Source organism: Lissotriton helveticus, chromosome 6 (assembly GCF_964261635.1).
Source record: "Lissotriton helveticus chromosome 6, aLisHel1.1, whole genome shotgun sequence".
NCBI classification, from domain to species: Eukaryota; Metazoa; Chordata; class Amphibia; order Caudata; family Salamandridae; genus Lissotriton; species Lissotriton helveticus.
The window spans coordinates 1286323390-1286346486 of record NC_136067.1 but is presented as its reverse complement, the minus strand read 5'-3'; the positions used below and the strand labels follow the sequence as shown (position 1 = coordinate 1286346486).

The following is a 23097-nucleotide window of genomic DNA, read 5'->3' as shown; positions in this document are numbered from 1 at the left end:
ACTGTTCACATGGACTTATGGCATCATGCGTTGGATGGCCGGGAGCTAGCGACGTTTTGTTCTCTGCTCCTCTCTGGACCTCTCCGAGGTGCTGGGCCATGGCTTACTCAGTCGCCCTCCGTCGCCATGCTTGGCTTCGGGACGACGTGTTCCCTGAAAACATTCGGGAGTGGCTGATTGATCCTCTGCCTTTGGATACTGCAGTGTTGCGCTGCTCCTTAATGGTGCGCTTGCCTCCTATCTCTTTTGTCTACTCTTCGCACACTGTTCCCTTACTCCCACAGTTTTGCCTGGTGGCTTCGCGAAAACTGACGTAGGCACGCCGGGGTGAGGCTTATGTGACCTCGCTAACGTCACGTACACGGACGACGCATGGGTGGACTCGCCCTGCCCCCGGCGTGCAGGGATGCTGTGGCAAAAAGTTTCCAGATCCAGTCTCACGCCTGGGAATAATTCTACATGAAGGAATCTGCGACTAGAGTAACTAGTTTGTCAGGGGGTGAACATATTCATACCTAGCGTTGCCAAGCTGCTGAGAAGGATTGTGTTCGACCAGCCACCTTGCCCACGGGAGGTTAAGGACATGGTAAAGTGACCTACATGCCAGTATTTGATTCTTGGGCGATACAAAAGGGGATGATGGACGGAGCGTTTGAGCAAATCAAACACTCACCCCCAGTCAACTGATCTGGGTTTAATCCATCACCATTCTTTAGCTCACTCTGCCACCCCAGTTCAGATATGGCCATGTGCAAATCAGTCTGACCCTGTGCCTCATGGGAACAGTCCAGCCCGAACTGCCAAGCCATGTCTTCCCTGGACCGGAAACAAGCATCCTGGGACCGGTTTCGGATTCATAATCCTCATCAGCCATGCTATCTTGAATCCAGTGGCCAAGTGAGCAAGGGACTCAAGTCTGAGCATACCCTGCCACACTTAGGGCGAACAAAGCAATACGAAAGGGGATGATGGACGGAGCGTTTGAGCAAATCAAACACTCACCCCCAGTCAACTGATCTGGGTTTAATTCATCACCATTCTTTAGCTCACTCGGCCACCCCAGTTCAGACATGGCCATATGCAAATCAGTCTGACCCTGTGCCTCATGATTCTTACCATCCCCCAACCCCTATCTTGACCAAAGGTAAGATGTATTAGCTCCTGCTACACCTCTCGGCCAGGACGGGGGGGGGTCTACAGGGTCCTGCTTCCCTTGCCTAAGAGTAAGCAGTTTTTTGTTTTGAATCTCTCCTATCCCAACTCAACCCAAGGGTATAGTGAGAATATTTCTCTCCCTCTCACTTTGCTTAAGGGAGAGGGAGTTGTATAGCCCAGCCTTGCCCTCAGGTTGGAGGTTGATTTTTTGCACCTGCTCTCTCCACCCCATCCTCTTACCCATTTGCAGGAAGGTTTTATTGAAAAAAGCAGAAGCAGCTCACTTCTGCCTAAATGCCGTGTTCACAATGTCAAACATGGTACCAAGCTAGCTGGCAGCATTCTCGTTCTGCTTTACCCACAAAGTGTTGCTTTTCAAGTAGATAGCCTTGGTGGTGTATTCGTGATTGCAAGCATACCAGCTGGGGCCTTCTCTGTTGTCTTGATTCTAGTTGGCTCTCATGGTGTTAAGAGCTCTGTTCTTAAACACAATCCATGGAATTATGTTTTTTTTTTTGTTTTTTTGTTTTTTAAAGAGTACCCCTTCTGCCCTAAACCAATGGGCAGTGGAGCGGATTGGAGCTGATAAACCTCCACCACTCATGAGTTTCAGGTGGGGTCTACTAAATAAGTAGTACTGTGTTATCAATTCAATTTTTCTCCTATCTTTTCTCCCATGGTTAAAGTTTGTGCTACTCCATCGTTGGCACTGTGTCTGTCAGTGCTGCAAAACGTATTGTATCACAAGTATCAGGTTTGGAAAACCAATCCCTGTTTGATGAGTGTACCTTATCTTTGAAACTGGCTAGTTTCTCATCAAAAATGTTATGTGACCTTCTAATCACAAATGACACTTTGGTGAAGTTTTCTTCTGATTACATCAACAATGTATTGATATTTTTTCATTTCTTTACATTGAATCATCCTTCATTTGTATAATGAAATCCAAACACTTTATCAATGCCCAATGCATTTCGGGTCGAAGATGACCCTTCATCAGGGGTCTCTAGAAATGACATAACACAAGAGCAAATTCAGTCCTAACGAAATACTAATGTGGCTTCATACACCTTCATTATACACACCAAACAGACCTATCTGTGGAAGTTACTAAACTCAGCACCCTGAACTAATTAATCTAAAAGTGAAAAAAAAATTGTTCGACAAATGTGCCCATGACGATTACAATGACTAAATCGTGACTGCCACATGATTACATGCGCAGCGGTTTCTATCCAGTAATACTACTCCAAGTGGTGCCTCCCCCGCGGCTCCGGCAGAGCCTACAGTGTTGCCGTCGGCCTACCCACCCTTCCTGTGTCCGTCGGCGACTACGGCCCAGCTGCAGGAATTTCTGGTTGCCATGGCTCGCCTCTTTGGGCAGGCTGGCCCGCAGGCCCGACTGGGGGGGTCCTCCCCCTTAACTGTCGGCAGCTCCAGCATCGTTGTCAGATTCGGCCATGGCACCACAGGCCCCCCAAGGATCCAGGCCTGGATCCCGGTCGATGCTGGTTGACCTCGTGACACTTCCACCGACGTCGACCCCACCGGCACCACCTCCGACATCGCCCGTGGCACCGGATGACGTCGCCCCCAGTCTCAGCCCCGATGTGGACACAGAGCCGGTACGGGGGATTTCTATCCCTATGTCTTGCCTCCTTATTTTAGGCCTGTTCATCAGCCTTATAAGGAAGGGAGGGGTTTGAGGACCCTCACACAGCTCAGTTTGAGTATGACCCAGACTGGGCAGAGGAACTGGGGGATGCCAGTGGTATTGACACCTCTCCTGACATTGGCATGCTCACTCCTCCTACCGTGGCTACGGAGGATGGTGCAAGTTATGCAGTGGTGTTGTGTAGGGCAGCCGAGGCACTCCACCTCCAACTCCTTACAGTGGCTGTCAGGACTAACCGCCTGACAGAAGTGCTTCAGCCGGCGGCTACCTCTGCGGAGCCACTGCTGCCTTTTAATGAGGCACTTTCTGATGTTCTTTTGGGCACCTGGTCCAGGCCCAACACAGGAGCTCCTGTGGATAGGAACGTGGCCCAACGCCATCGACCGGCCCCGGGCGACCCCATTTTCCTCTCCCAACACCCCACCCCTGAGAGCTTGGTTGTCCAAGCCTCCACGTTCCAAAGCACCTTCCCTACCGCACCCTCTAATAGGGAATCGAAGAGACTGAAACAGTTTGGGAAGATGATTATCTGATAGAGACGTCTAGCCGCAGATTCATTAACTTACAATATCCCCAAGCGTCAGACTGGTCCGGAACATTTTGCGCAGTCCTGACGTTGTTTTCTTCTTTTCCGCATCACAGCGCGGATTAGGGAAACCAGCAGTTCCTGGCCTACTTTTGGGCCTTCTCGACACCGTTGGTGTCGTACCGGAAGAGTGAGCAATGCCCTCCGGATTCAAAGCCTGTGAGGCCTGTGCGTGTCAGATGTCTGGCACTGACCCGTACCTTATTTCCATGTGGTGCCTTGGTGTGCACCACGATTCCAAGCAATGCGGCTACTGTCAACAGATGAGGCCGAAGTCCCTTCGGGAACGCAGTATGAAGCCGCGTGACTGTCCGGACCAGTTTCTTCTCGTCGCCGCTTTTCCTCTCCAAAGAGGGGCTTTCTCCCGAGGCCGCTTCCGCGACTGGCGCCCAAAAAAAGGTAAGGGGAGCCACAAGCGTCCACTGAGGTCCACCTCTCATAGCGTGCTGCTGGTGCCCACTCCTCGTACGGGGTCAGGTACGGACGCCCGGAGGTCACCTCCTCCTTATCCTCCTTTCCCAGGAGTTGGAGCGACGTGTGCCCAAATGGAGTCCTACTCCTGGGTTCTTCAGGCCTACTTTGAGTTCCCCGCTCTCCCTGGCGCGCCTTCGGGCCCCACAGAGGCGGAGGGGACTCAGGCCGGGCCCTAGTCGGCGGAAACTTCCCCGGCCAGGGTTGTGTGCACCGACTCCAGAGGCGACGATGTTGGGCCGTGGCCCAGACTGTCCTTGTCGCTCTAGCACACCCCGCCAGTGAGCGCATAGCCCTGTGAGGCTTCCTGCGCGGACGACTGAGGTGGGTTCGATGCCGGCAACGCCAGGCTCTCACTGCCCGTCAACGCATAGCCCTGTGCGGCTTCCTGCTCGGAGGGCGGGGTCAACGACGCCGAGCTTGGAGCTAGGCTCTACGTCAGACCCAAAGCCGGGCTCATCGTCCAAGTCCTACTCGCTGGGCAGAGCGATTTCCACGACAGCCTGGCTGAGGACTACTGGCTTCTTGGGGATGTCCAGAACACTTTCATGGACATGCCCTTTGATGGCATTTGTCTTTTTGGCAACAAGGCGGATAGTGCGTTGGAGCGTTTTAAGGACTCATGGGCTATGGCCAAGTCCTTGGGTCTTTCGGCCACTCGCCCTCCTCCGGTTCTGCCTTTCGGGCCACGGAAGGGGCGCCCCAACACATTCGCTTCAGAGCCACAGGCCTGTGCAGCAACAGTCCCAGCACGGACGTGGGACACGCCGAGCTGGGTCAGGGAGCCAGCGGGCGGGTCAGTCCACCGCCACCTCCACCCCAACCACCACTGTCTTCAAACCTTCCTAGTACGATTTTTCAGGCCCATCAAACGCCAGTGGGCGGCAGGATTCACCATCACCTCCCCCACTGGCGCACCATCACTACGGACAGGTGGGTTTTACAAATAGTCCGAAGGAGCTACTCCCTCCCTTTCGAGACTGCCCTTCCAGCAATGCCACCCCAGTACCACCGCATGTCGGGGGATCACTTGGCACTTCTTGAACAGGAAGTTGTGGCACTCTTGGCCAAAGGTGCCATCAAGCGCGTTTCTGCACCAGAAGTAGGTCGTGGTTGTTATTCCCATTACTCTCTGGTGCCCAAGAAGGACAAGGGCCTTCACCCCTGGAACGTCAATCGTTTCCTCCGTAAGGAGAAGTTCAAGATGTTAACTGTAGCTCCGGTCTTGTCTGCCCTCGACCCTGGAGACTGGATGGTAGCGTTGGATCTGCAGGACACATATTTCCATATTCCCTTCCTACCAACCCACCGTCATTACCTGCAGTAAATGGTATGCCACAAGCACTTTCAGTTTACCGTGCTTCCCTTTGGCCTTACCAGCGGGGGTCGCAGCTCATCTGCGCAGATCAGGGGTTCCAGTCTTCCCCTATCTCGACGACTGGCTGCTGAAGGCGGGATGGGCTTCAGGCAGTCGTCTCACACCTCCAGACTATGGCTGACATCCTGCATTTGCTGGGGTTCTCCATCAATGAGCCGAAGTCGCACCTGATTCCTTCTCAGAAGCTCCTCTTCATCGGAGCGGTTCTGAATACGACGCTCTTTTGGGTTTATCCTCCCGATCTTCGAGTCCAGGATATTCAGTCTCTGATTCCGATCTTTCGGCGTTTTTCCTGGGTTTTGGTCAGGCTGACCCTGGCCTCCTGCATCCTGCTGGGTGATCATGCCAGATGGCATATGCGGGCTCTGCAGTGGGACCTGAAGTTCCAGTGGGCTCAGCATCAGGGGAACCTGTCTGATCTCGTACAGATCTCGGAGGGCGCTGCACGACAGTTGCAGTGATGGCTCACAAACTGGCATTGGGTCCATGGCAGATCCCTCTCCCTTCCCCAACCGGAGCACACAGTGGTGATGGATGCGTCCCTCCTGGGATGGGACGGTCACATGGGACGGTCACATGGAAGAGGCGGAGATCAGAGGCCTCTGGTCTCCGGCGAAGTCCCAGCTCCATATCAACCTTCTGGAGCTTTGGGCGATCCGACTTGCACTGAAGATATTCCTTCCCTCTGTCCGGGGAAGAGTAGTGCAGGTGTTCACGGACAACACCACCGCCATGTGGTACTGCAACAAACAGGGCGGGGTCGTGGACCCTATGTCAGGAGGCTCTGCGCCTCTGGACACGGCTGGAACATCAGGACATTTCCCTGGTGGTTCAACACCTGGCAGGTTAATTGAACACCAGGGCGGATGAACTTAGCCGTAGGTGCATGGTGGATCACGAATGGCGCCTTCACTCGGACATGGGGCAAGGTCTCTTTCAACAGTGTGGGAGCCTTGGTTAGATTTATTCGCCAACCAAGAGAACTTGCAATGTCAGCAGTTCTGCTTGTTGGAATTTCCAAAGCGGCACTTGCACGGCGACGCTGTTTGTTGCGATTGGAGTTGCGGTCTGTGGTATGCCTTTCTGCCTATACCACTTCTGCCCAGAGTGCTGAAGAAGATAAGGTGAGACTGGGCCCAAGTCATTATTGTGTCTCCGCACTGGGCTCGAAGAGTATGGTATCTGGAGCTACTCAGTATGACCATCGATCCCCGGATCCGACTGCCTCTTCGGTAGGACCTCTGTCGCAGCAGCAGGGGACGGTCCTCTGCCCTAACCTGTCCAATCTCCACCTCCTTGCGTGGAGACTTATCAGCTGCAGTTGATTCATTTTGACTTGCCTCCTGAAGTTTGTAATGTCATTCTGGCGGCCAGGCGGCCCTGCACTAAGTTGTTATATGCCTGCAGGTAGAACATATTTGTGGCATGGTGCTCAGCAAAGGATGTGGATCCCCTTTCTGCCCCTCTTTCAGAAGTCCTTTTGGTCCTTCTTTCTTTGGCCCAGCAGGGCTCTGCTCTGGGCACTCTCAAGGGCTACCTTTCTGCAATTCCCTTGTTGTAAATTGATTCCTCAAAGGCATTACTCACCTTTTCACTCCTATTCCCTTTGTGATGCCACAGTGGGACTTGAATCTGGTTCTCACATATTTGATGTGTGCTCCCTTTGAGCCTCTTCACAACTGTCCTCTACGTCTCTTAACTCTAAAGCCTGCTTTCCTTGTGGCCATCACCTCCACTTGGAGAGTGAGTGAGCTCCAGGCTCTTTCTTGTAAACCTCCTTTTCTGTCTGTCCATCCAGACAAGGTTGTGCTCAGAACCCGTCCATACTTTCTGCCAAAAGTTGTCACTGCTTTTCACATCGGGCCGACAACCACTTTGCCCACCTTCTTTCCGCCTCCGCATCCTTCCAGAGATTGAAGAGAGGCTCCCCCATCTGGACCCAAAATGTGCGCTCTCCTTTTACCTGAATCCCAACAGTTCCGGGTGGATGACCAGCTCTTTGTTGGCGCCAAGAAAGGTCGGGCCGTACACAAGCGGACTGTCTCCTGATGGGTCGTCTTGTGTATCAAAGCCTTTTATTCCCAGGCAAAGAAGGAGCCTCCGTTGTGGCTGCGTGCCAATTCCACCAGGGCGAAACTGCCACTACGGCGTTGGGACGTGGTGTCCCCTTACATGACCTTCTGTCAGGCAGCTACATGGGCCTCGCTGCACACTTTTACTAAGCTTTACTCCCTGGACAGCCAAGTCCAGAGAGACGGCTGCTTTGGCTGTTCTGCTCTCCGGGACTACCTGGTGTGACCATGGTACGCAGACCCACCACCGTGATTGGTATTGCAGGGGTATCTATTCCAAGGTAAGGAATCTATCACTACGTGTTTCTTTCAGATGAACAAGTTACTTACCTTCGGTAACAATATAGCTGTAAGAAACATTAGTAGTGATAGATCCCTTACTGCTCCACCCATCCTCCCCGTTCTGCGAACTGATTTCTAGGGTTACGGTCATCCCTTTCAGGGCCCTAGTTTCAAGGCTCCAGTGGTCAGTATCTTGCATGGCTCTGTGTTCCTGGTGCAGAAAGTAGTGTACAGAACTGATGTCAGCATGCGAGGGTAGCATCAACGTAGCTGCCACCATGTCATCTCAGTGACCACGTTGCCAACGACGGATGCGGAGTCGCACGACGCCACCTTCGGACGCGCAGGGGTACTGCTGACGAAAAAACTTTCCGGATCCAGTCTGACGCCTGGGGTAATTCTAAGGTAAGGAATCCATCACTACTAATGTTTCTTACAGATATATCGTTACCGAAGGTAAGTAACTTGTTCTTTAGTGTCCCACACAGGGGTAGAACCTTTATATACTGCAATACAATGCCTTTTTATATATATATATAATGTAGGAGACCGTGGTTAAGATGGCGAATGGGCAAGACGTGCCTTCTCGTCTTTTCATCCCACTGACAGGGCACATCCGCCACGCCTTGAGTAGCTGGACCAGGGAACCTCCATGACGCTACACCTGACCCGCAACTTCGGCCGTTGCACCTAGAAGCTGCCTGGTATGGCGAAAACCCAAGGAGATAGCAGACTGACTGAGCAGGCAAGCCGGGCCAAGCACTGTACCAATTGGCCTGCATGGGGCCTGCAATCCCTGGTCTGGGCGGTGCTTTGTCCTCCGAGCAGGCAAGGCTGTGCCAGACTGTGTCCACCCCCTGGGCCTCCTTTGTGTCTCCAGTCTGTCCACGAAGCCGCATTAGGGTGCTGGTGGAGTGTAGCCGCTCCCGCTGCCCCTACGACTGGGGCGCCTGCTGCTGGAGCTGATTTGAAAGGAGGAGAGAGAGGATGTAGGCAGAGCCTGTGGCTCCGGACCCTCTCGGAGCAGGGCTGAGTACGCTTGAGGCGTTCCTCCCTGCTCTGTGTCCCTGGGCTGGCGGGTGGCCCACCAATGCTGATCTGGGGTCCCCCCACCCCCCCCCCCCCCCCTCTGACTAGTGGTCCTGATTTCACCAGGATGAACAGAGTGCCCTCCCACGCTTCCCTTCACTGCCTGCCCGCTGTGCCAGTGCAACTGTGTATTGCCCCCGTAGGCCACAACTCCTACTGGGACCTGGGTATCATATCCCTCATCTTAGACTCTCCTTCGCTGCACTCCTTGAAAGGACATGCCACTGGGGAAGCAAGCAGGGCTGATGACTCAGCACTACAGCCTGCGCGTTTTGACCTCCTGCCTAGGACGCCACGCCTACAGCCCCAGGCTGTGGGGCCTACAAGCATCTCCACCAGATGCAGAGACCTGCCTCTTGGGAGGCAGCGCTGTACTCCCGGTGCTGCTCCAGTCCCCTGGCGCCCGGAGGTGGTGCCGGGCCTTCAGCCTTTGACTTTGCGTACCATTGAGGTTGGATCCTGCCCCGACCAGAGTACCTTGGGGGCCTGCCTGCAAGTCCGATGCGGCTCGCTATGAGCTGCTGGGGTCTGACGGCCCCCACCACCATTGCTTTTCCACGCCACACCTAGTATCTTGCTGGGGGTGCAACATGACTCCTTGGCCTGCTCCTTTGGCCTAGCGCCAGCTTGGGAGCCGTCTGCCACTTGACGAGGAGTGGTCACTACCTATCGACAGCAGTGGGCCCCCACAGTGTGCATAACCAGGGACTCCTAGCTGCCACTGCACACCCTTTCCATTGCTTCACTCTATACTCCTCCCACATGGTAGCGAGCAAGATAAAGGAGGACTGCTCAGTAAAAGCTTTGCTCCTCAAGCACACCAGCTCTCATGCTGAGGGCTCTCCACCGGTGCCTGACCCATCTGTGTCCTTGGATTCCGAAACTCTATGTACACATTCCTTCATAGGAATGCTCTTCGTTTCCCTCTAGGAAGACCTACAATCCATGAAGAAGGAGCTCTCCCAGCATCTCCGAGAGAGGAGGCGGCATGTGGACGCATTGGAGGACAGGGTGGAAACTGGAGGAGCTGTGCACGAGTAGGGACACAGAGATCAAACCACTCCTGCAGGAGATACTCTGCCTCCGAGACCAGCACTTGGACCTTCTGGCGCGGCTGAAGATTTAGAGAACCACTCGCGCCATAATAACATTAGCCTCAGGGGATCCCGAACGGAGCAGAGAGCCCGAATATCGCCTTTTTTGTGGGTGACCTCTTCCGAGTGATTGAAGAGGCCCACTTCGATCTTGAGATCAAGCTTGACAATCGCGTTGGTCCGATAAGGCCTCCACCAGCACCCCTTGCAGACATCCTCACCTGTGCCCATGATTTTCAGCTGAAGAAGCGCATCCTTAAACGGGCCGGGTACACAAACCTACTTTCTTCCTTTACATTGCCGCATCCACTCTTCAAAAACAAAGGCCATTCCGTCCAATTACATCCCACCTCCACTCCATCGTAGTTCCCTACTCTTGGGGACAACCCTTGCGCTCAGATGGGAAGACCACCAGCTCCACTCACTCAAAGAGGCCTGCTGTCTCTTGGACATCCCATCTGAATCCTCGGAGCGGTCCCCGCGCCGGCAGGTACGGCGAGCGCAGGCTAGGGAACTCACAGATTGGAGACCGAGGGACACTTTCCTGTTCGGCTCCACCCAGATCCAGAGACAATGTCTAGGGAGCGCTGGGCGGTGTTGGCATCACTCAGCGCAGACTTCTACAACCCGCAACCCTGATTTCTGCCACATCTCCCAATCACTATTTCTGACATGAGGTGGTTCTCCTTCCACCCTTCTTTCTCAATCTCCCTGAACGGGTGGTGGGGTGGGGTGCCACTGGCCTCTTTCACCACTCTCTCATAGGGCTTCTTGCCCAGGACATTGATTGTCTTTATTTTGTTGGGTTTCTTTCTGGGTGTTTGGACTCCCTCCACCCCTTGGTTCCTCTGAGCGGTTGCCTTTACCGACACACCATTGTGCCACTTGCTTCATGATGTCAGGGTCTCTATCTTGTGCCATCAAATCCCCCCCCCCCCCCCCTAGAAAAATCAGGGACAGGTCATTAGCTTACTCTTGCTAGGCTCACACAACTTTACAGTGGGATCAGTGTATACCCCAAACGATGGTCGGGAGAACTTTTTGCATCGGACAGAGGTGACAAGGTCGACAGATCAGCTGTTGCTGATGGGGGCAACGTTAACATAGTCTTTGACAACGCAGTGGACCGCTCAGCCCTACGTCAGGGGTAGTCCAGTGCTCTCTTATGCGAAGGACACATTGCCTTGAGGAGGTGGCCCTGATAGCTATTTGGAGGGCTCTCCTTCCCCACGCCCGGGGTTACACTTTCTACTCCCACTCCCATAAGGCCTGGGCGAGGATAGATTAATTCCTGGGCACCTCTGGTATTGTATCTTACACGCAAGCTGCCGAAATAATGCCACGTTCATTGTTGGACCACGCAGCTGTCGCTCTCATGCTTTCTATTCCATCCACTTGCCCCCCCTCCTAAGACCTGGCATCTCCTGGATTCACTCTTACATCGCCACGCTGTGGTTCAGCAGATTACCACAGCTCTATGGACTTCCTTGACATGAACGCCTACCCCAAGACCTCAGTCACCACTAACTGGTAAGCTCTGAAAGCGGTGATTAGGGGGAAGTTTATCGTGATTGCCTCAGCGGATAATAAGACATGCAGGGACAAGCAGGACCAACTCTCACGACAAGTCCAGGAGCTGTAGCGTATCCATGAACTGACAGGTGCACCCGGATCTGGCGACAGCTTGAGGCAGCGCACACTCAGCTGTCCGACTTTGATTTGGACTGGGCAAAACATGCAGCACTCTAGTTGCGATATACCTTCTATGTTGGGGGTAACAGATGTGGACGGCTGCTATCCAACATGCTGCTTAGTCTGAAGGAGACAAGGGAACCCAACAGGTAATTAAGGACCTAGGGTAGCAACCCCACCACCCGTTCAGGGAGATAGAGAAAGAAGGGTGGAAGGAGAACAGTGGTCCATAACACATTTTGTAAAAACATTTCAATAAAGTATAGCCAACAATATGTACTATATTAAAAAAAGTGTCCAGCCGGACACGGATTTTTAATCAATGCGGTGTATGAAGGAGTTTTTCAAGAACAAACAATACACTGGGATACACTCCTGTATCCAATACAAGAAAACATAACAAACAAAAACAAATAAACAAGAGTTTTTCCGGCAACGACGACAAGGATGCTTTAGGTAAATGATAATACATAACTGAGCTATCCAAAATAGTTGACACACGAATAGAACACAATGGTAAACTGTGTGTAACTATATAAGTGGTCGACGGCGTTTCGATCCCTAAAAAACAGATAATGGGATCATCATCAGGACTGCAAGTATAATATGCCTAAATATTTATAGCAAGCCTGTGGAGAAATTAAGGGAGCAAAGGCAAGGATGACTTTAGAAGGAGGAAACATCCAGTATCGTTTTATCATAATTAAAAGTAGACCATGCAGAGTAGGACTTCTTGAGAAGTTTTAAAGTTTTAGAACTGTGCTTAATGAAAAAGGAAGAGAGAGAAGACAATTGAGGAACAGAAGTGATCGGTAGGACCCATAAATTACTCTCCTTGAGGAGGTGGTGCTAAGCCTTTCACTTGAAATTGCAAGGAGGTATGTTGTGTGGCAATTAGAGAGCCAAGTGTGCATATGTGCATAGAAAAGACAGTCGACCACTTATATAGTTAAACACAGTTTACCATTGTGTTCTATTCGTGTGTGTCAACTATTTTGGATAGCTCAGTTATGTATTATTATTGACCTAAAGCATCCTTGTTTATTTGTTTGTTTTCTTGTATTGGATACAGGAGTGTATCCCGCTGTATTGTTTGTTCTTGAAAAATTCCTTCATACACCGCATTGATTACAATTCCGTGTCCGGCTGGACATTTTTTTTTTAATATATAGCACGTATTGTTGGCTATACTTCATTGAAATGTTTTTACAAAATGTTTTAAGGATCACTGTTGTTTTATAAATATCCAACATGCTGCGGGCATAGCAACAGTTGTCCGGGGTATCGTATACAGTTGATATATCTGGGATGGAACAGACTGAGGACCTGCATAACATATAGCGGAGGCATTCCGCCAATTCGTTGCAAACCTCTACACAGCACAGGCACTCCCCACAGATGATCGACCTGTTACCTTCTGGAAGTCGCGACTGCCAGGCTAACACTCAACCAAACTGCGATTCTGGACTCCCCAGTTCGGGTTGAGGAAGTAGTCTACTATCTCCCAGAAAAAAATTAAATCCCCTGGCCCGACAGGTTCCCTGCGCTTTTTTTTTATAAGACATTCTGATCATCCTGCCCCCATACTCATCAGAATCTGCAATACTGTCTGGGTTTCCTCCGCACTCGCACCAACCATGCTGGGGGTCTTCTATTGCCGTCATACCCAAACCTTGCAACGACAAGCGCCACTACGCCTCTTATAGGCCAGTTTCCTTATTGAGCGTCGACCTTAGGCTGTTCAGTGGGATCGTGGCCTCGCGATTGAACCCTCTCCTGCCTGGCTTGATAGATCGGGACCAAGGGGGTTTGTCCCCAATCGCCAATGCGGTGACAATATGAAAAGGCTACTCCACCTTATTGAGAAGGCACAACGACTTGATGCAGAATGCATGCTTCTATCTATTGACGCAAAAAAAGGGGTTTAATAGGATTCATTGGCCCTACCTGAGAGAAATCCTTTGACACTTTAGATTTTCAAATCGGTTTATCCAGTGGGTCCTGAGCAGTTACACACTGCCCTCGGCTACGGTGCGAGTGAACTGTTGTACCTCTACAGATTGGGAAGGAGGTGTGAGGTAGGGCTGTCTGCTGTCTTCCCTCTTATTTGCCCTGTATATGGAGCCCATGGTTTAAAGGATACGCAACGACCCCCTTATATCTGGGGTTTGTTTTGGGGGGGACAAGCATACGCTCAGTCTATATGCGGATGACATCGTGGCCAGGTTGGAGGCTCCCTTAATCTCCCTCCCGGCATTCATGGCTGAACTCGAGCTGTTCGTCCAGGCGGCAAGATTTAAGGTCAACGTCCATAAATCCCAAACTCTCAATTTATCACTCTGGGCCTCCACGCTCTCCGAGTTACAACGCTCTTGCCTTTTTCAATGAGCCTCCGTCCCCTATCTCGAGTTACAGCGAACACTCAAAACTCGTGTCCCTTAATTATACAGACCTACTTCAGCAAATACAAGCGGACCTGCACCGCTGGAGACCACACACTCTTTCTTGGCTGGACCTAGTTGTGGTGGTAAAGATAGCTATATTCTACCAAAGATGCACCTCCTGGTGGAACCCCCCCTCACCCACCCGGGTCTCTCTGCACTCTACAACAGGAGATCGATAGCTTTGTATAAGCGGATAAGAGGCCTGGCGTGCATGAAGACATCTGTTACAGGCCCCAAAAGATAAAGGTCAGGGGGTGCAGAATCTGCATTGGTATTACTGGGCTGTGCACCTTAGGATTTTGATGAGTTTGTGTCCTGTATCCGAAAAAAACTGGCTTTCCATGGATCGGGTTGTGGTGGGACAATCCCTGTGGGAGATTCCCTTCCTCCCCAGAAGCCTATACTTGTCTCCCATCATGCAGGCCCCTCTTGCAGCATGGGACAAAATAGCTGAGAGGAGGGGCATTACTTCATTCTCATCACTGCTGATGCCCATAGCTGGCAATCCTGATTTCACTCTGGGGCCCTCGCTCAGTGAAGACAGGAGGGCTGTAAATCTATCGGGCATTTCTTCGATGAAGCTGGTCCCCTGTCATTGCAGGACTTCTGCTTACAACAAGGCATCCCTGAATTCGAACGATACTGGTAGCATCGGATCAGAAACTGGGTGAGGCACCCCACGATTCGACCCCATGCTCAACGCCATTGAGGGGTGTCTGCTATCCAAAACCTCAGATTTTCACCTTATATCCGATATTTACTGCCTCCTTCGCCCTCCCCTGCCCGTTAATAAATTCTTGGGCCAGAGAAGCTGGGAGTCCGAACTAGGTCACTCCTTTACACAGTGGGAATGGGAGAATATTTATCTGAAAGAGACTATTAGATATAGATTCCTTACCTTAGAATTACCCGCAGATGTCAGACTGGATACGGAGACATTTTTTCGGAGCAGTACCCCTACGCGTCGGTAGGTGGCGTCTGTCGACTCCGCGTTCAACGTTGGCATCGTGAGCTCTGGGATGACGTCATGGTGTCTACTTAGACACCGCCCTGCGCGCTTATTTTAGTGATTTCTTTTTCCGTGCCAGCCAGCGCAGATCCGGAGCGAGCTGTACTTCTAGTCACTCTTTGACAGTCATTTTATGACTATTGTCAACATTGTTTTTGATTTGTTCGACTCCTGGTGCACAGGGGTGTCACATAGGCGGACCGGCTTCAAACCATGTGACTCCTGTCACAAATGATGTTGGTTACGGATCCGCACCATGTGTGCCTGTGGTGCTTGGAGTGCAACCACGACCCGAAGTTGTGCTCTGACTGCCTGGTCATGTACCCAACGTTTTTGCGTGAGCAGTCCTGAAAGCTTCTGGAGGTCAGGCAGTCAGCTCCGCGCCGCTCGAGGTCACGGTCGAGAGGGAGGTCACAGGACCAGTCACAGAGTCACCACCAACAGTCCTCTTCGAAGTATTCGTCTTCGGGTGAGTTGAAGCACAAAAAGAAGGCGAAGAAGCAATGTCGTTCTTCGCGTTCTCCCTGTCCATCGGCCGACGCGACGCAGGATGCGGAAGGTCGTCGTCCTTCGGCTCCTTCCACTGAGCCTACTGGGTCGGCTCTGAGCTTCCCTCCCTCCCGGGAGCTGGAGCAACCCCTGCCTAACTTTGTTGTTTTCACAAAGCCCTCTACTCCATCTTTAGGCAGCCAGACTCCGCTGGCGCTACTTCGGGCCCCGCGGACTCAGCTGGGGGTTCTAGGCATTCAATGGTGTCTTAAGCCCCGGCGCCACAGGGTCCCCAATGATCCAGGCCTGGATCAGGATAGGCGCTGGTCGACCTTACAACACTTCTATTGGCGACACCTCTGATGCCGGTTGTGTCCCCAGCCAGCGTTGACCCGGCCTCCTCCTCGACTTAGACTCAGAGTGACTGGCGTGGTCCAGCGCCGGCCGGTACTTTTGTAGCAGTGTTCTACCCTGGTGTTCCCTATTGCCCTGAGTGGCAACCAGAGGAAGGTGAGGAGGACTGGGAGGGGTCTGTTGACTCCTTGACAGACCAGTTGCAAGAACCTTACTGGAGAGAGGAGTTTGGTGAGGCCAGTGGTCTGGACACCTCTCCAGACCTTGGCATGCTTTCTCCCCCTACCTTGGCTATGAGGAGGGAACCTCTTAACGCTGTGCTGTTGCGTAGGGTGGCTGAGGCTTTGAACCTTGAGGTTTCTACAGTGGCAGTCAGGACCAACCTCCTGACCGAGGTGCTTCAACCGGCAGTAGCCTCTTCGGAGCCCCTGCTGACGTTCAATAAGGCCCTCACAGACATCCTTCTTGGCACTTGGCCCAAGCCCAGCACAGGGGCTCCTGTGGATAGGATGATTGCCCGACGCCACCGCCTGGCCCCGGGCGACCCTATTTTCCTCGCCCAAAACCCTACCCCCGAGAGCTTGGTGGTCCAAGCCTCAAATTCCAAAGGCAAATTCCCTACTGCTCTACCAGATAGGGAATCCAAGTGGCTGGATCATCTTGGGATGATGTTTTCTTCCACCAGCTTAGGACTGAGGTCGGTGAACAGCGCAAGTCTCTTGGGCCATTACACCCACTCTGTGTGGGATACGGTTGCTCAGGTGCTGCCACAGTGCTCGGAGGAGACCCATGCCTTTCTCTCCTGTGCAATGTCTGAGTGTAGAGATGCAGAGAAATTCGCCATACGATGTGGGCTGGACACCGCCGACTCGCTAGGCAGGACGATTGCAAGGTTTGTAGCCCTGAGACGCTACGCCTGGCTGAGATTCACTGGCTTCTCGGGTGATGTCCAATCTATACTTTTGGACATGCCCTTTGGGTGCTCGCGCTCAAGCGATGTAAGGATTCTAGGGCTACGGACAGATCCTTGGGCCTCGCTACCACCTCTCGCCCTGCACAGTCTGCTTTTCGCTGCTTTCGTGGCTACAGAAGAGGTGCCTCACAACGTTCCACCCAGAGACACAGGCCTGCGCAAGCTACCCAGGCTCTGCTCGGCCGGGGATGTGGGACCAAGCTTTGTGGCTCTGGGGGGCAGAAGGTGGGCTAGTCCACCTGCTCCCCCCTCTGCAGGAGCCTCCAAACCTTCCTAGTCCGACCTTTCAGGCCCATCAGATGCCAGTGGGCCCAAGGATTCGCAGTCACCTCCCCCACTGGCATAACGTCACGTCGACAGGTGGGTTTTGCAGATAGTCCTAAAGGGCTACTCGCTTCCTTTTGAGACTACCCCACCCTCCATGCCACCCACCTTCCATTGCATTTCAAAGGATCATTTGGCCCTTCTCCATCAGGAAGTTACGGCTCTTTTGGCCAAGGGAGCTATAGAGCGTGTTCCTGTGCCAGAAGGACGGTCGTGGTTGTTATTACCACTACTTCCTGATACCCAAGAAGGACAAAGCCTGCGCCCTGTCTTGGATCTCAGGGATGTCAACTGCTTTCTACGGAAGGAGAAGTTCAAAATGTTAACATTAGCTCAGGTCCTATCTGCTCTCGTTGGACTTGCAGGACGCCTATTTTCACTTCCCCGTCCTGCCTGCCCATCGGTGTTACCAACGGTTCACGGTAGGCCATGAGCATTTTCAGTTTACCTTGCTCCCCTATCAGCTCTGCTCGGGTGTTCACAAAAGTGATGGCGGTGGTCGCAGCTCATCTGCACAGATCAGGCGTTCCATCCTTCCCCTATCTCGACGACTGGCTGTTGAAGGCGGGCTCGCCCCAGGCCGTTATCTCCCACCTCTAGACTACAGCAGAACTCCTGCACTCACTCGGTTCACTATCAACGTGCCGAAGTCCCACCTGATTCCCTCTCAGAAGCTCCTTTTCATTTGAGCGGTTTTGGATACAGCGCAGTTTCGGGCTTAACCTGCCGAGCAGCAAGTCCTGGATTTTCAGGCTATGATTTCAATGTTTCAGCCTCTATCCAGGGTTTTGGTGAGTATGGGCCTGAGGCTGCTGGCCCTCATGGCCTCCTTCATCCTGCTGGTGGATCATGCCAGGTAGCACATGTGGGCTCTGCAGTGGGACCTGAAGCTCCAGTGGGCACAGCATCAGGGGAATCTTTCCGATTCTGCTCAGATCTCGGAGGGCACTGCACATCAATTGCAGTGGTGGCTAATGAACCAGGATTGGGTCAGTGGCAGATTCCTCTCCCTTCCCCAATCAGACTTTACAGTAGAGACAGATGTGTCACTTCAGGGATGGGGCAGGCGGAGATCAGAGGCTCCACATCAACCTTCTGGAACTCCGGGCAATTCGTCTTACACTGAAGGCAGCCCTTCCGTCTGTCAAAGGAAGAGTAGTGCATGTGTTCACAGACAACACCACCGCCATGTGATACTGCAACAATCAGGGCGGGGTGGGGTCATGGACCCTATGTCAAGAGGCTCTCTGCTTATGGACATGGCTTGAACATCAAGGCATGTCTCCGGTGGTTTAACACCTGGCAGCTTCCCTGAACGCCAGGGCGGACAAACTCAGCCACAGGTGCATGATGGATCATTAATGGCATCTTCACTAAGAGGTGGTGCAAGGTCTTTTTCACCAGTGGGGTGAGCCTTTGTTAGATCTGTTTGCCACCAAAGAGAACACGCAATGTCAGCAGTTATGCACGTTGGAATTTCCAAGGCGGCACTCGGCAACCCTTTTCATCGCGAGTGGAGTTGCAGTCTACTATACGCCTTTCCACCTATACCACTTTCCACCTATACCACTTCTGCCCAGAGTGCTGAAGTATATCAAGCGCGACCGGGACCAAGTCACTCTTGCGGTTCCGGATTGGGCACAAAGAGTCTGGTATCCCGGGCTATTGCACATGACCATCGACCCTCCGATCAGACTGCCCCTTTAGGAGGATCTTCTGTCCCTGCAGCAGGGGATGGTTCTCCATCCAAACCTCTCCAGCCTCCACCTCCTTGCTTGGAGTTTGGGTGGCAACAGTTGACAGCTTTTGACCTTCCTCCCGAAGTCTTTAATGTATTCTTGCCAGCCAGGCATCCCTCCACTAAAACAGTATATGCCTCTAGATGGAACAGATTTGTGGCATGGTGCACGGCAAAGGCTGTGGGTCCCCTTTCTGCCCCCCTTTCAGAGGGTCTCCTCATCATTCTTTCTTTAGCCCAACAGGGCTCTGCTCTGGGCACCCTCAAAGGCTATCTTTCGGCCATTTTGGCCTTTCTTCGGCTTCCTGATCAGCCTTCTCTTTGCAAGTCCTCTATTGTAAATACATTTCTTAAGGGCATTACTCACCTCTTTCCTCCTATTCCCTTCGTAATGCCCCAGTGGGACTTGAATCTGTTTCTAACATACCTCATGTGTGCTCCTTTCGAGCCATTACATAATTGTCCTCTCGACTCCTAAGACTGCTTTTCTGGTTGCCATCACCTCTGCTCAGAGGGAGAGTGAACTGCAGGCTCTTTCTTCTAAACCTTCTTTCCTGGTTGTTCATCCGGACAAAGTCTTCCTTCGAACTAAACCTTCTTTTCTTCCCAAAGTGGTTACCTCTTTCCACATAAGACAGACAAACAATATGCCCACCTTCTTCCCGCCCCCGCATCCTTCTAAGGAGGAGAAGAGACTCCACTGTCTGGATCCAAAACCTGCGTTATCATTCTATTTGGATCGTACAAAACGAATTCCAGATTGACGATCAACTCTTTGTTGGTTATGTGCATGCCAAGAAAGGTCGGGCTGTGCAAAAACGGACCATCTCTAGATAGGTCGTCCTTTGCATTAAAATCTGTTATTCCTTGGCGAAAAAGGAGCCTCCAGTAGGACTGCACGCCCATTCTACCAGGACGACCGCATCCACTACTGCTTTCGGACGAGGAGTCCCCCTCAGTGACCTCTGCCAGTCAGCCACGTGGGCATCCCTGCACAGCCAAGTCCGGAGAGACGGCTTCTTTGACCTTTCAGTTCTCCAGGTCTGGTGTGAACTTAGTTTGCAGACCCACCTCCGGGTTGGTAATGCTGGGATAGCTATTCTAAGGTAAGGAAACTACAACTAACAGTCTCTTTCAGATGCACAAGTTACTTATCTTCAGTAACGATATATCTGTAAGAAACATGGGTTAGTTATAGATTCCTTACCGCCCCACCCATCCTTCCCGTTCTGCGAACTGACTTATAGGGTTAAGGACTTCCTTTCAGGGCCCTAGTTTAGTGCACCAGTGGTCAGTGTCTTGCATGGCTCTGTGCTTCTAGCGTGGAAAGTCGTGTACAGAACTGACGTCAGCGCGCGAGGGCGGCGTCTGTATCTACCGCGACGTCATCCCGGCAACCACGACACCAATGAGTAACGCGGAGTCAAACAATGCCACCTTCCAACGCGCAGGGGTACTGCTAACACTAAAGTTTCCGGATCACGTCTGATGCCTGGTGGTAATTCTGTTGTAAGGAATCAATAATGGACCTATGTTTCTTACAGATTTATCGTTACCAAAGGTAAGTAACTTGTTAACGTATTTATTGCAACAGGAGGCTACTGAACAATTCACAGTTGACTGAAAACGCAGGGTTTAAGGATTTAATAAGTACTGCCATGTTAAAGAAGAGAGAAATAAAGTGTTTTGCCTGTGGATTGAGGATTGAATTAGGTTCAAATGTCTATGCGCTGCCGGTATCTAAAATTTTAAGAATTTCTGCAGTATTTGCTGATTCTAACCCTTTCACCTGGAGTCAAACTTGCATTTTATAAATAATTCTGCCCTTTGTGAACGTGCAGAGTTCGAAAAAGTCGTGATTAAAGAATGCATACCTGTACTATTACTTCAGCAGTAAAATAATAAATTGTGATGTACTGTTGTGAGGGCTTTCCTGGAAGTGACATGAGAAGTTTAAAAGGTGAGTACTGTTTGTTATGTACTAAGATCTCATTTAACCACCCAACTTGGCAATTTCTATGGAATATTTCAGATCTTGTGACTAATCAACATTTTTATTTTTATTTTATGTATTCTAGGTCTTCAGACAAAGTTCCTTGGTCACCACCCCCAGTGGAGGTTAACCTTATATCACCCATGCCTAGTCCAGCTACAGAAGCAAGCAGCAAAGCTCAAGCATCTTCTGATGAAGGCACAGAAAAGAGGACTCTTCGAAGAAACAGGAAAAGATTGCTATCTGCTTTTACAAAGCCAGTCACCCGTAGGAAGATGCGATGATCGTGTGTCGTTTTTTGTTTTACAGTTTGTATGTACGCCACAGTTTGTAAATTCATGTCCTCAATTGTGTTGAATAAAAAAAATCATATTGGAGAGAAAATAATTTATATAAATTATTGTAAAATTTCATAAATGATTTCAAAAGAGAGAATTCCGTATGGAGTTCAGTCAGGCAGTTTTTTATTGACCCTTCATACATTTATAAAATATGTAACTATGGCTTATAGAAATGTTAAATAAAGATGTATACTTCAAACATGTTTTCTTCACTCTGTTTTCTATACAAATGCTGTATTGCTGCTACTAGTAGGTCCTTTTTAACATTATACAGTTCTTTGTCCTACAAACGTAATAACTTTACTGCTTCCTTTTTGACTGTTCCAGTTTTTAAAGTGAATTCCATAAATTTTTTATTTAAGGCCAACATAATGAGTTGAAACTTCACCAATGAAAAAGTCTCTAAAAATGGAAACACAAATACAACAAATGTTTTCAGAAATTGACTGGCGAAACTTCAACTGCCCGCTCATTCCACATTAATGAGTACTTTTTAGGTCTCGGCTGGCGATAGCAATGCACATGCGCTGCTCTCGGCATTCGAGAGCTTCTTGAAATCGATACGGTTCAGGAAGGGGACTTGAAGCTCCGCCCGTGATTTCTATTTGCTTGCATCATAGTGCATGGGAAAAGGTGGCTTCTCATTGTAAAGGAGGCTTCTTAGTCCCTCCTGGTTACTACCCTCTCCACTTTTGGCCCCACCCACGGGGACTGTATCTTTTACTGGCTGCGTTATACGGGATGCTTTAATAAGTGTGTGAGCACTATTTTCTTTACTAAACAATGTGGGACAATGGCAGTGCTTGTTACTCTTCTATACCAGATTCAGTTGAAAATGTCTCCACTCACACCTCCTCCCTCCAGCCGTCACTGGCCGTCTCCATTCAAATGTCAGCGAGTCTGGCTCTCCCTTCCTTCCCGACCATCTCTTTCTCTTAAACTGTGAGAGCGGCAAACTGAACACCAACTGGTACACTGTCTCTGAGACAGACCTTCGCTGGAGCTAACATGGCGGCATGCTTGCCTGCAGTCAGCAACTGTCCGCCCTCTGGCCATCTCCATTCTTACGTCGAGATGGCTGACCCGTCCTACTCGACCGACAGTTCGGCGACCGGCACTCCGACCAAAGAGGTAAACACCAGCGAGTCCGGCTCCCTTTTCCTTCTCGACTGTCTCTTTCTCTCGAACTGTGAGAGCGGCAAGCTGAACACCAACAGGTACACTGTCTCTGAGGCAGACCTCTGCTGGAGCTATCCAGATCCTTTCTTTGATATTTCACCCACCTAAGAGGGACAACTACTTGTTATATGTGTGTAGTTGTTTCTTAGGGCCCCTTAAGAGTCGAGGAGGTGGATACCGGTAGAAAGCTAGAGTCCATCATCTCTAAACAGACTGTGAAAAAGGGAAGTGAAAGGTCTGTCTACAATAGAAATAAGTGAGGAAACGAGAAGCTGCAACACTGTTATTGTGTCTTTTACCGATACGTACTGAAATGTTTTGATATTGCACGTTTACTGTTTTGAATGACGCTGACCACTTTGCCCACTTTTCTGCTGCTTGTGGCACATTGCTCTATAAATGAAGTAAATAATGCAGTGCAGTTACAGTAAAACCATAAAACGGGGGCTGGGGGGGAGGGGGTTGAGGATTTGTTTTTGAAACTAGTGTCACCAAGTGTACATCCTTATGGACAATAGGATGTGTACAATGTTTAACTGCCTGTTGTCAAGTATAAAATGTGATCTGAAAGAGACACGTTAGTATTAGATTCCTTACCTTAGAATATCCCCAGGCGTCAGACTGGATCCGGAAATGTTTGCGTAGCAGTACCCTTGCGCGTCGGTAGGCGTCGTCTGCGGCTCCGTCGTGGGCGCCGTGATGACGTCGTCGGAGTACTTAGACGCCGCCTCAGCGTGCTGACGGCAGTTCTTTTTTCCT

General features: G+C 51.0%; 1 protein-coding gene across 2 annotated transcripts in view; it reads left to right on the top strand.

Moving 5' to 3' along the window:
• AHCTF1 (AT-hook containing transcription factor 1) overlaps positions 1-21362 on the top strand; it is a 1132528-nt gene extending 1111166 nt beyond the window's left edge. For both annotated transcript variants that reach the window (XM_078649035.1, XM_078649034.1), the window contains one exon: positions 20904-21362. In XM_078649035.1, the coding sequence (XP_078505161.1) occupies positions 20904-21102 (199 nt within the window). In that variant the 3' untranslated portion in view covers positions 21103-21362. The remainder of the gene's footprint in view (positions 1-20903) is intronic.
• The last annotated feature ends 1735 nt before the right edge of the window (positions 21363-23097 follow it).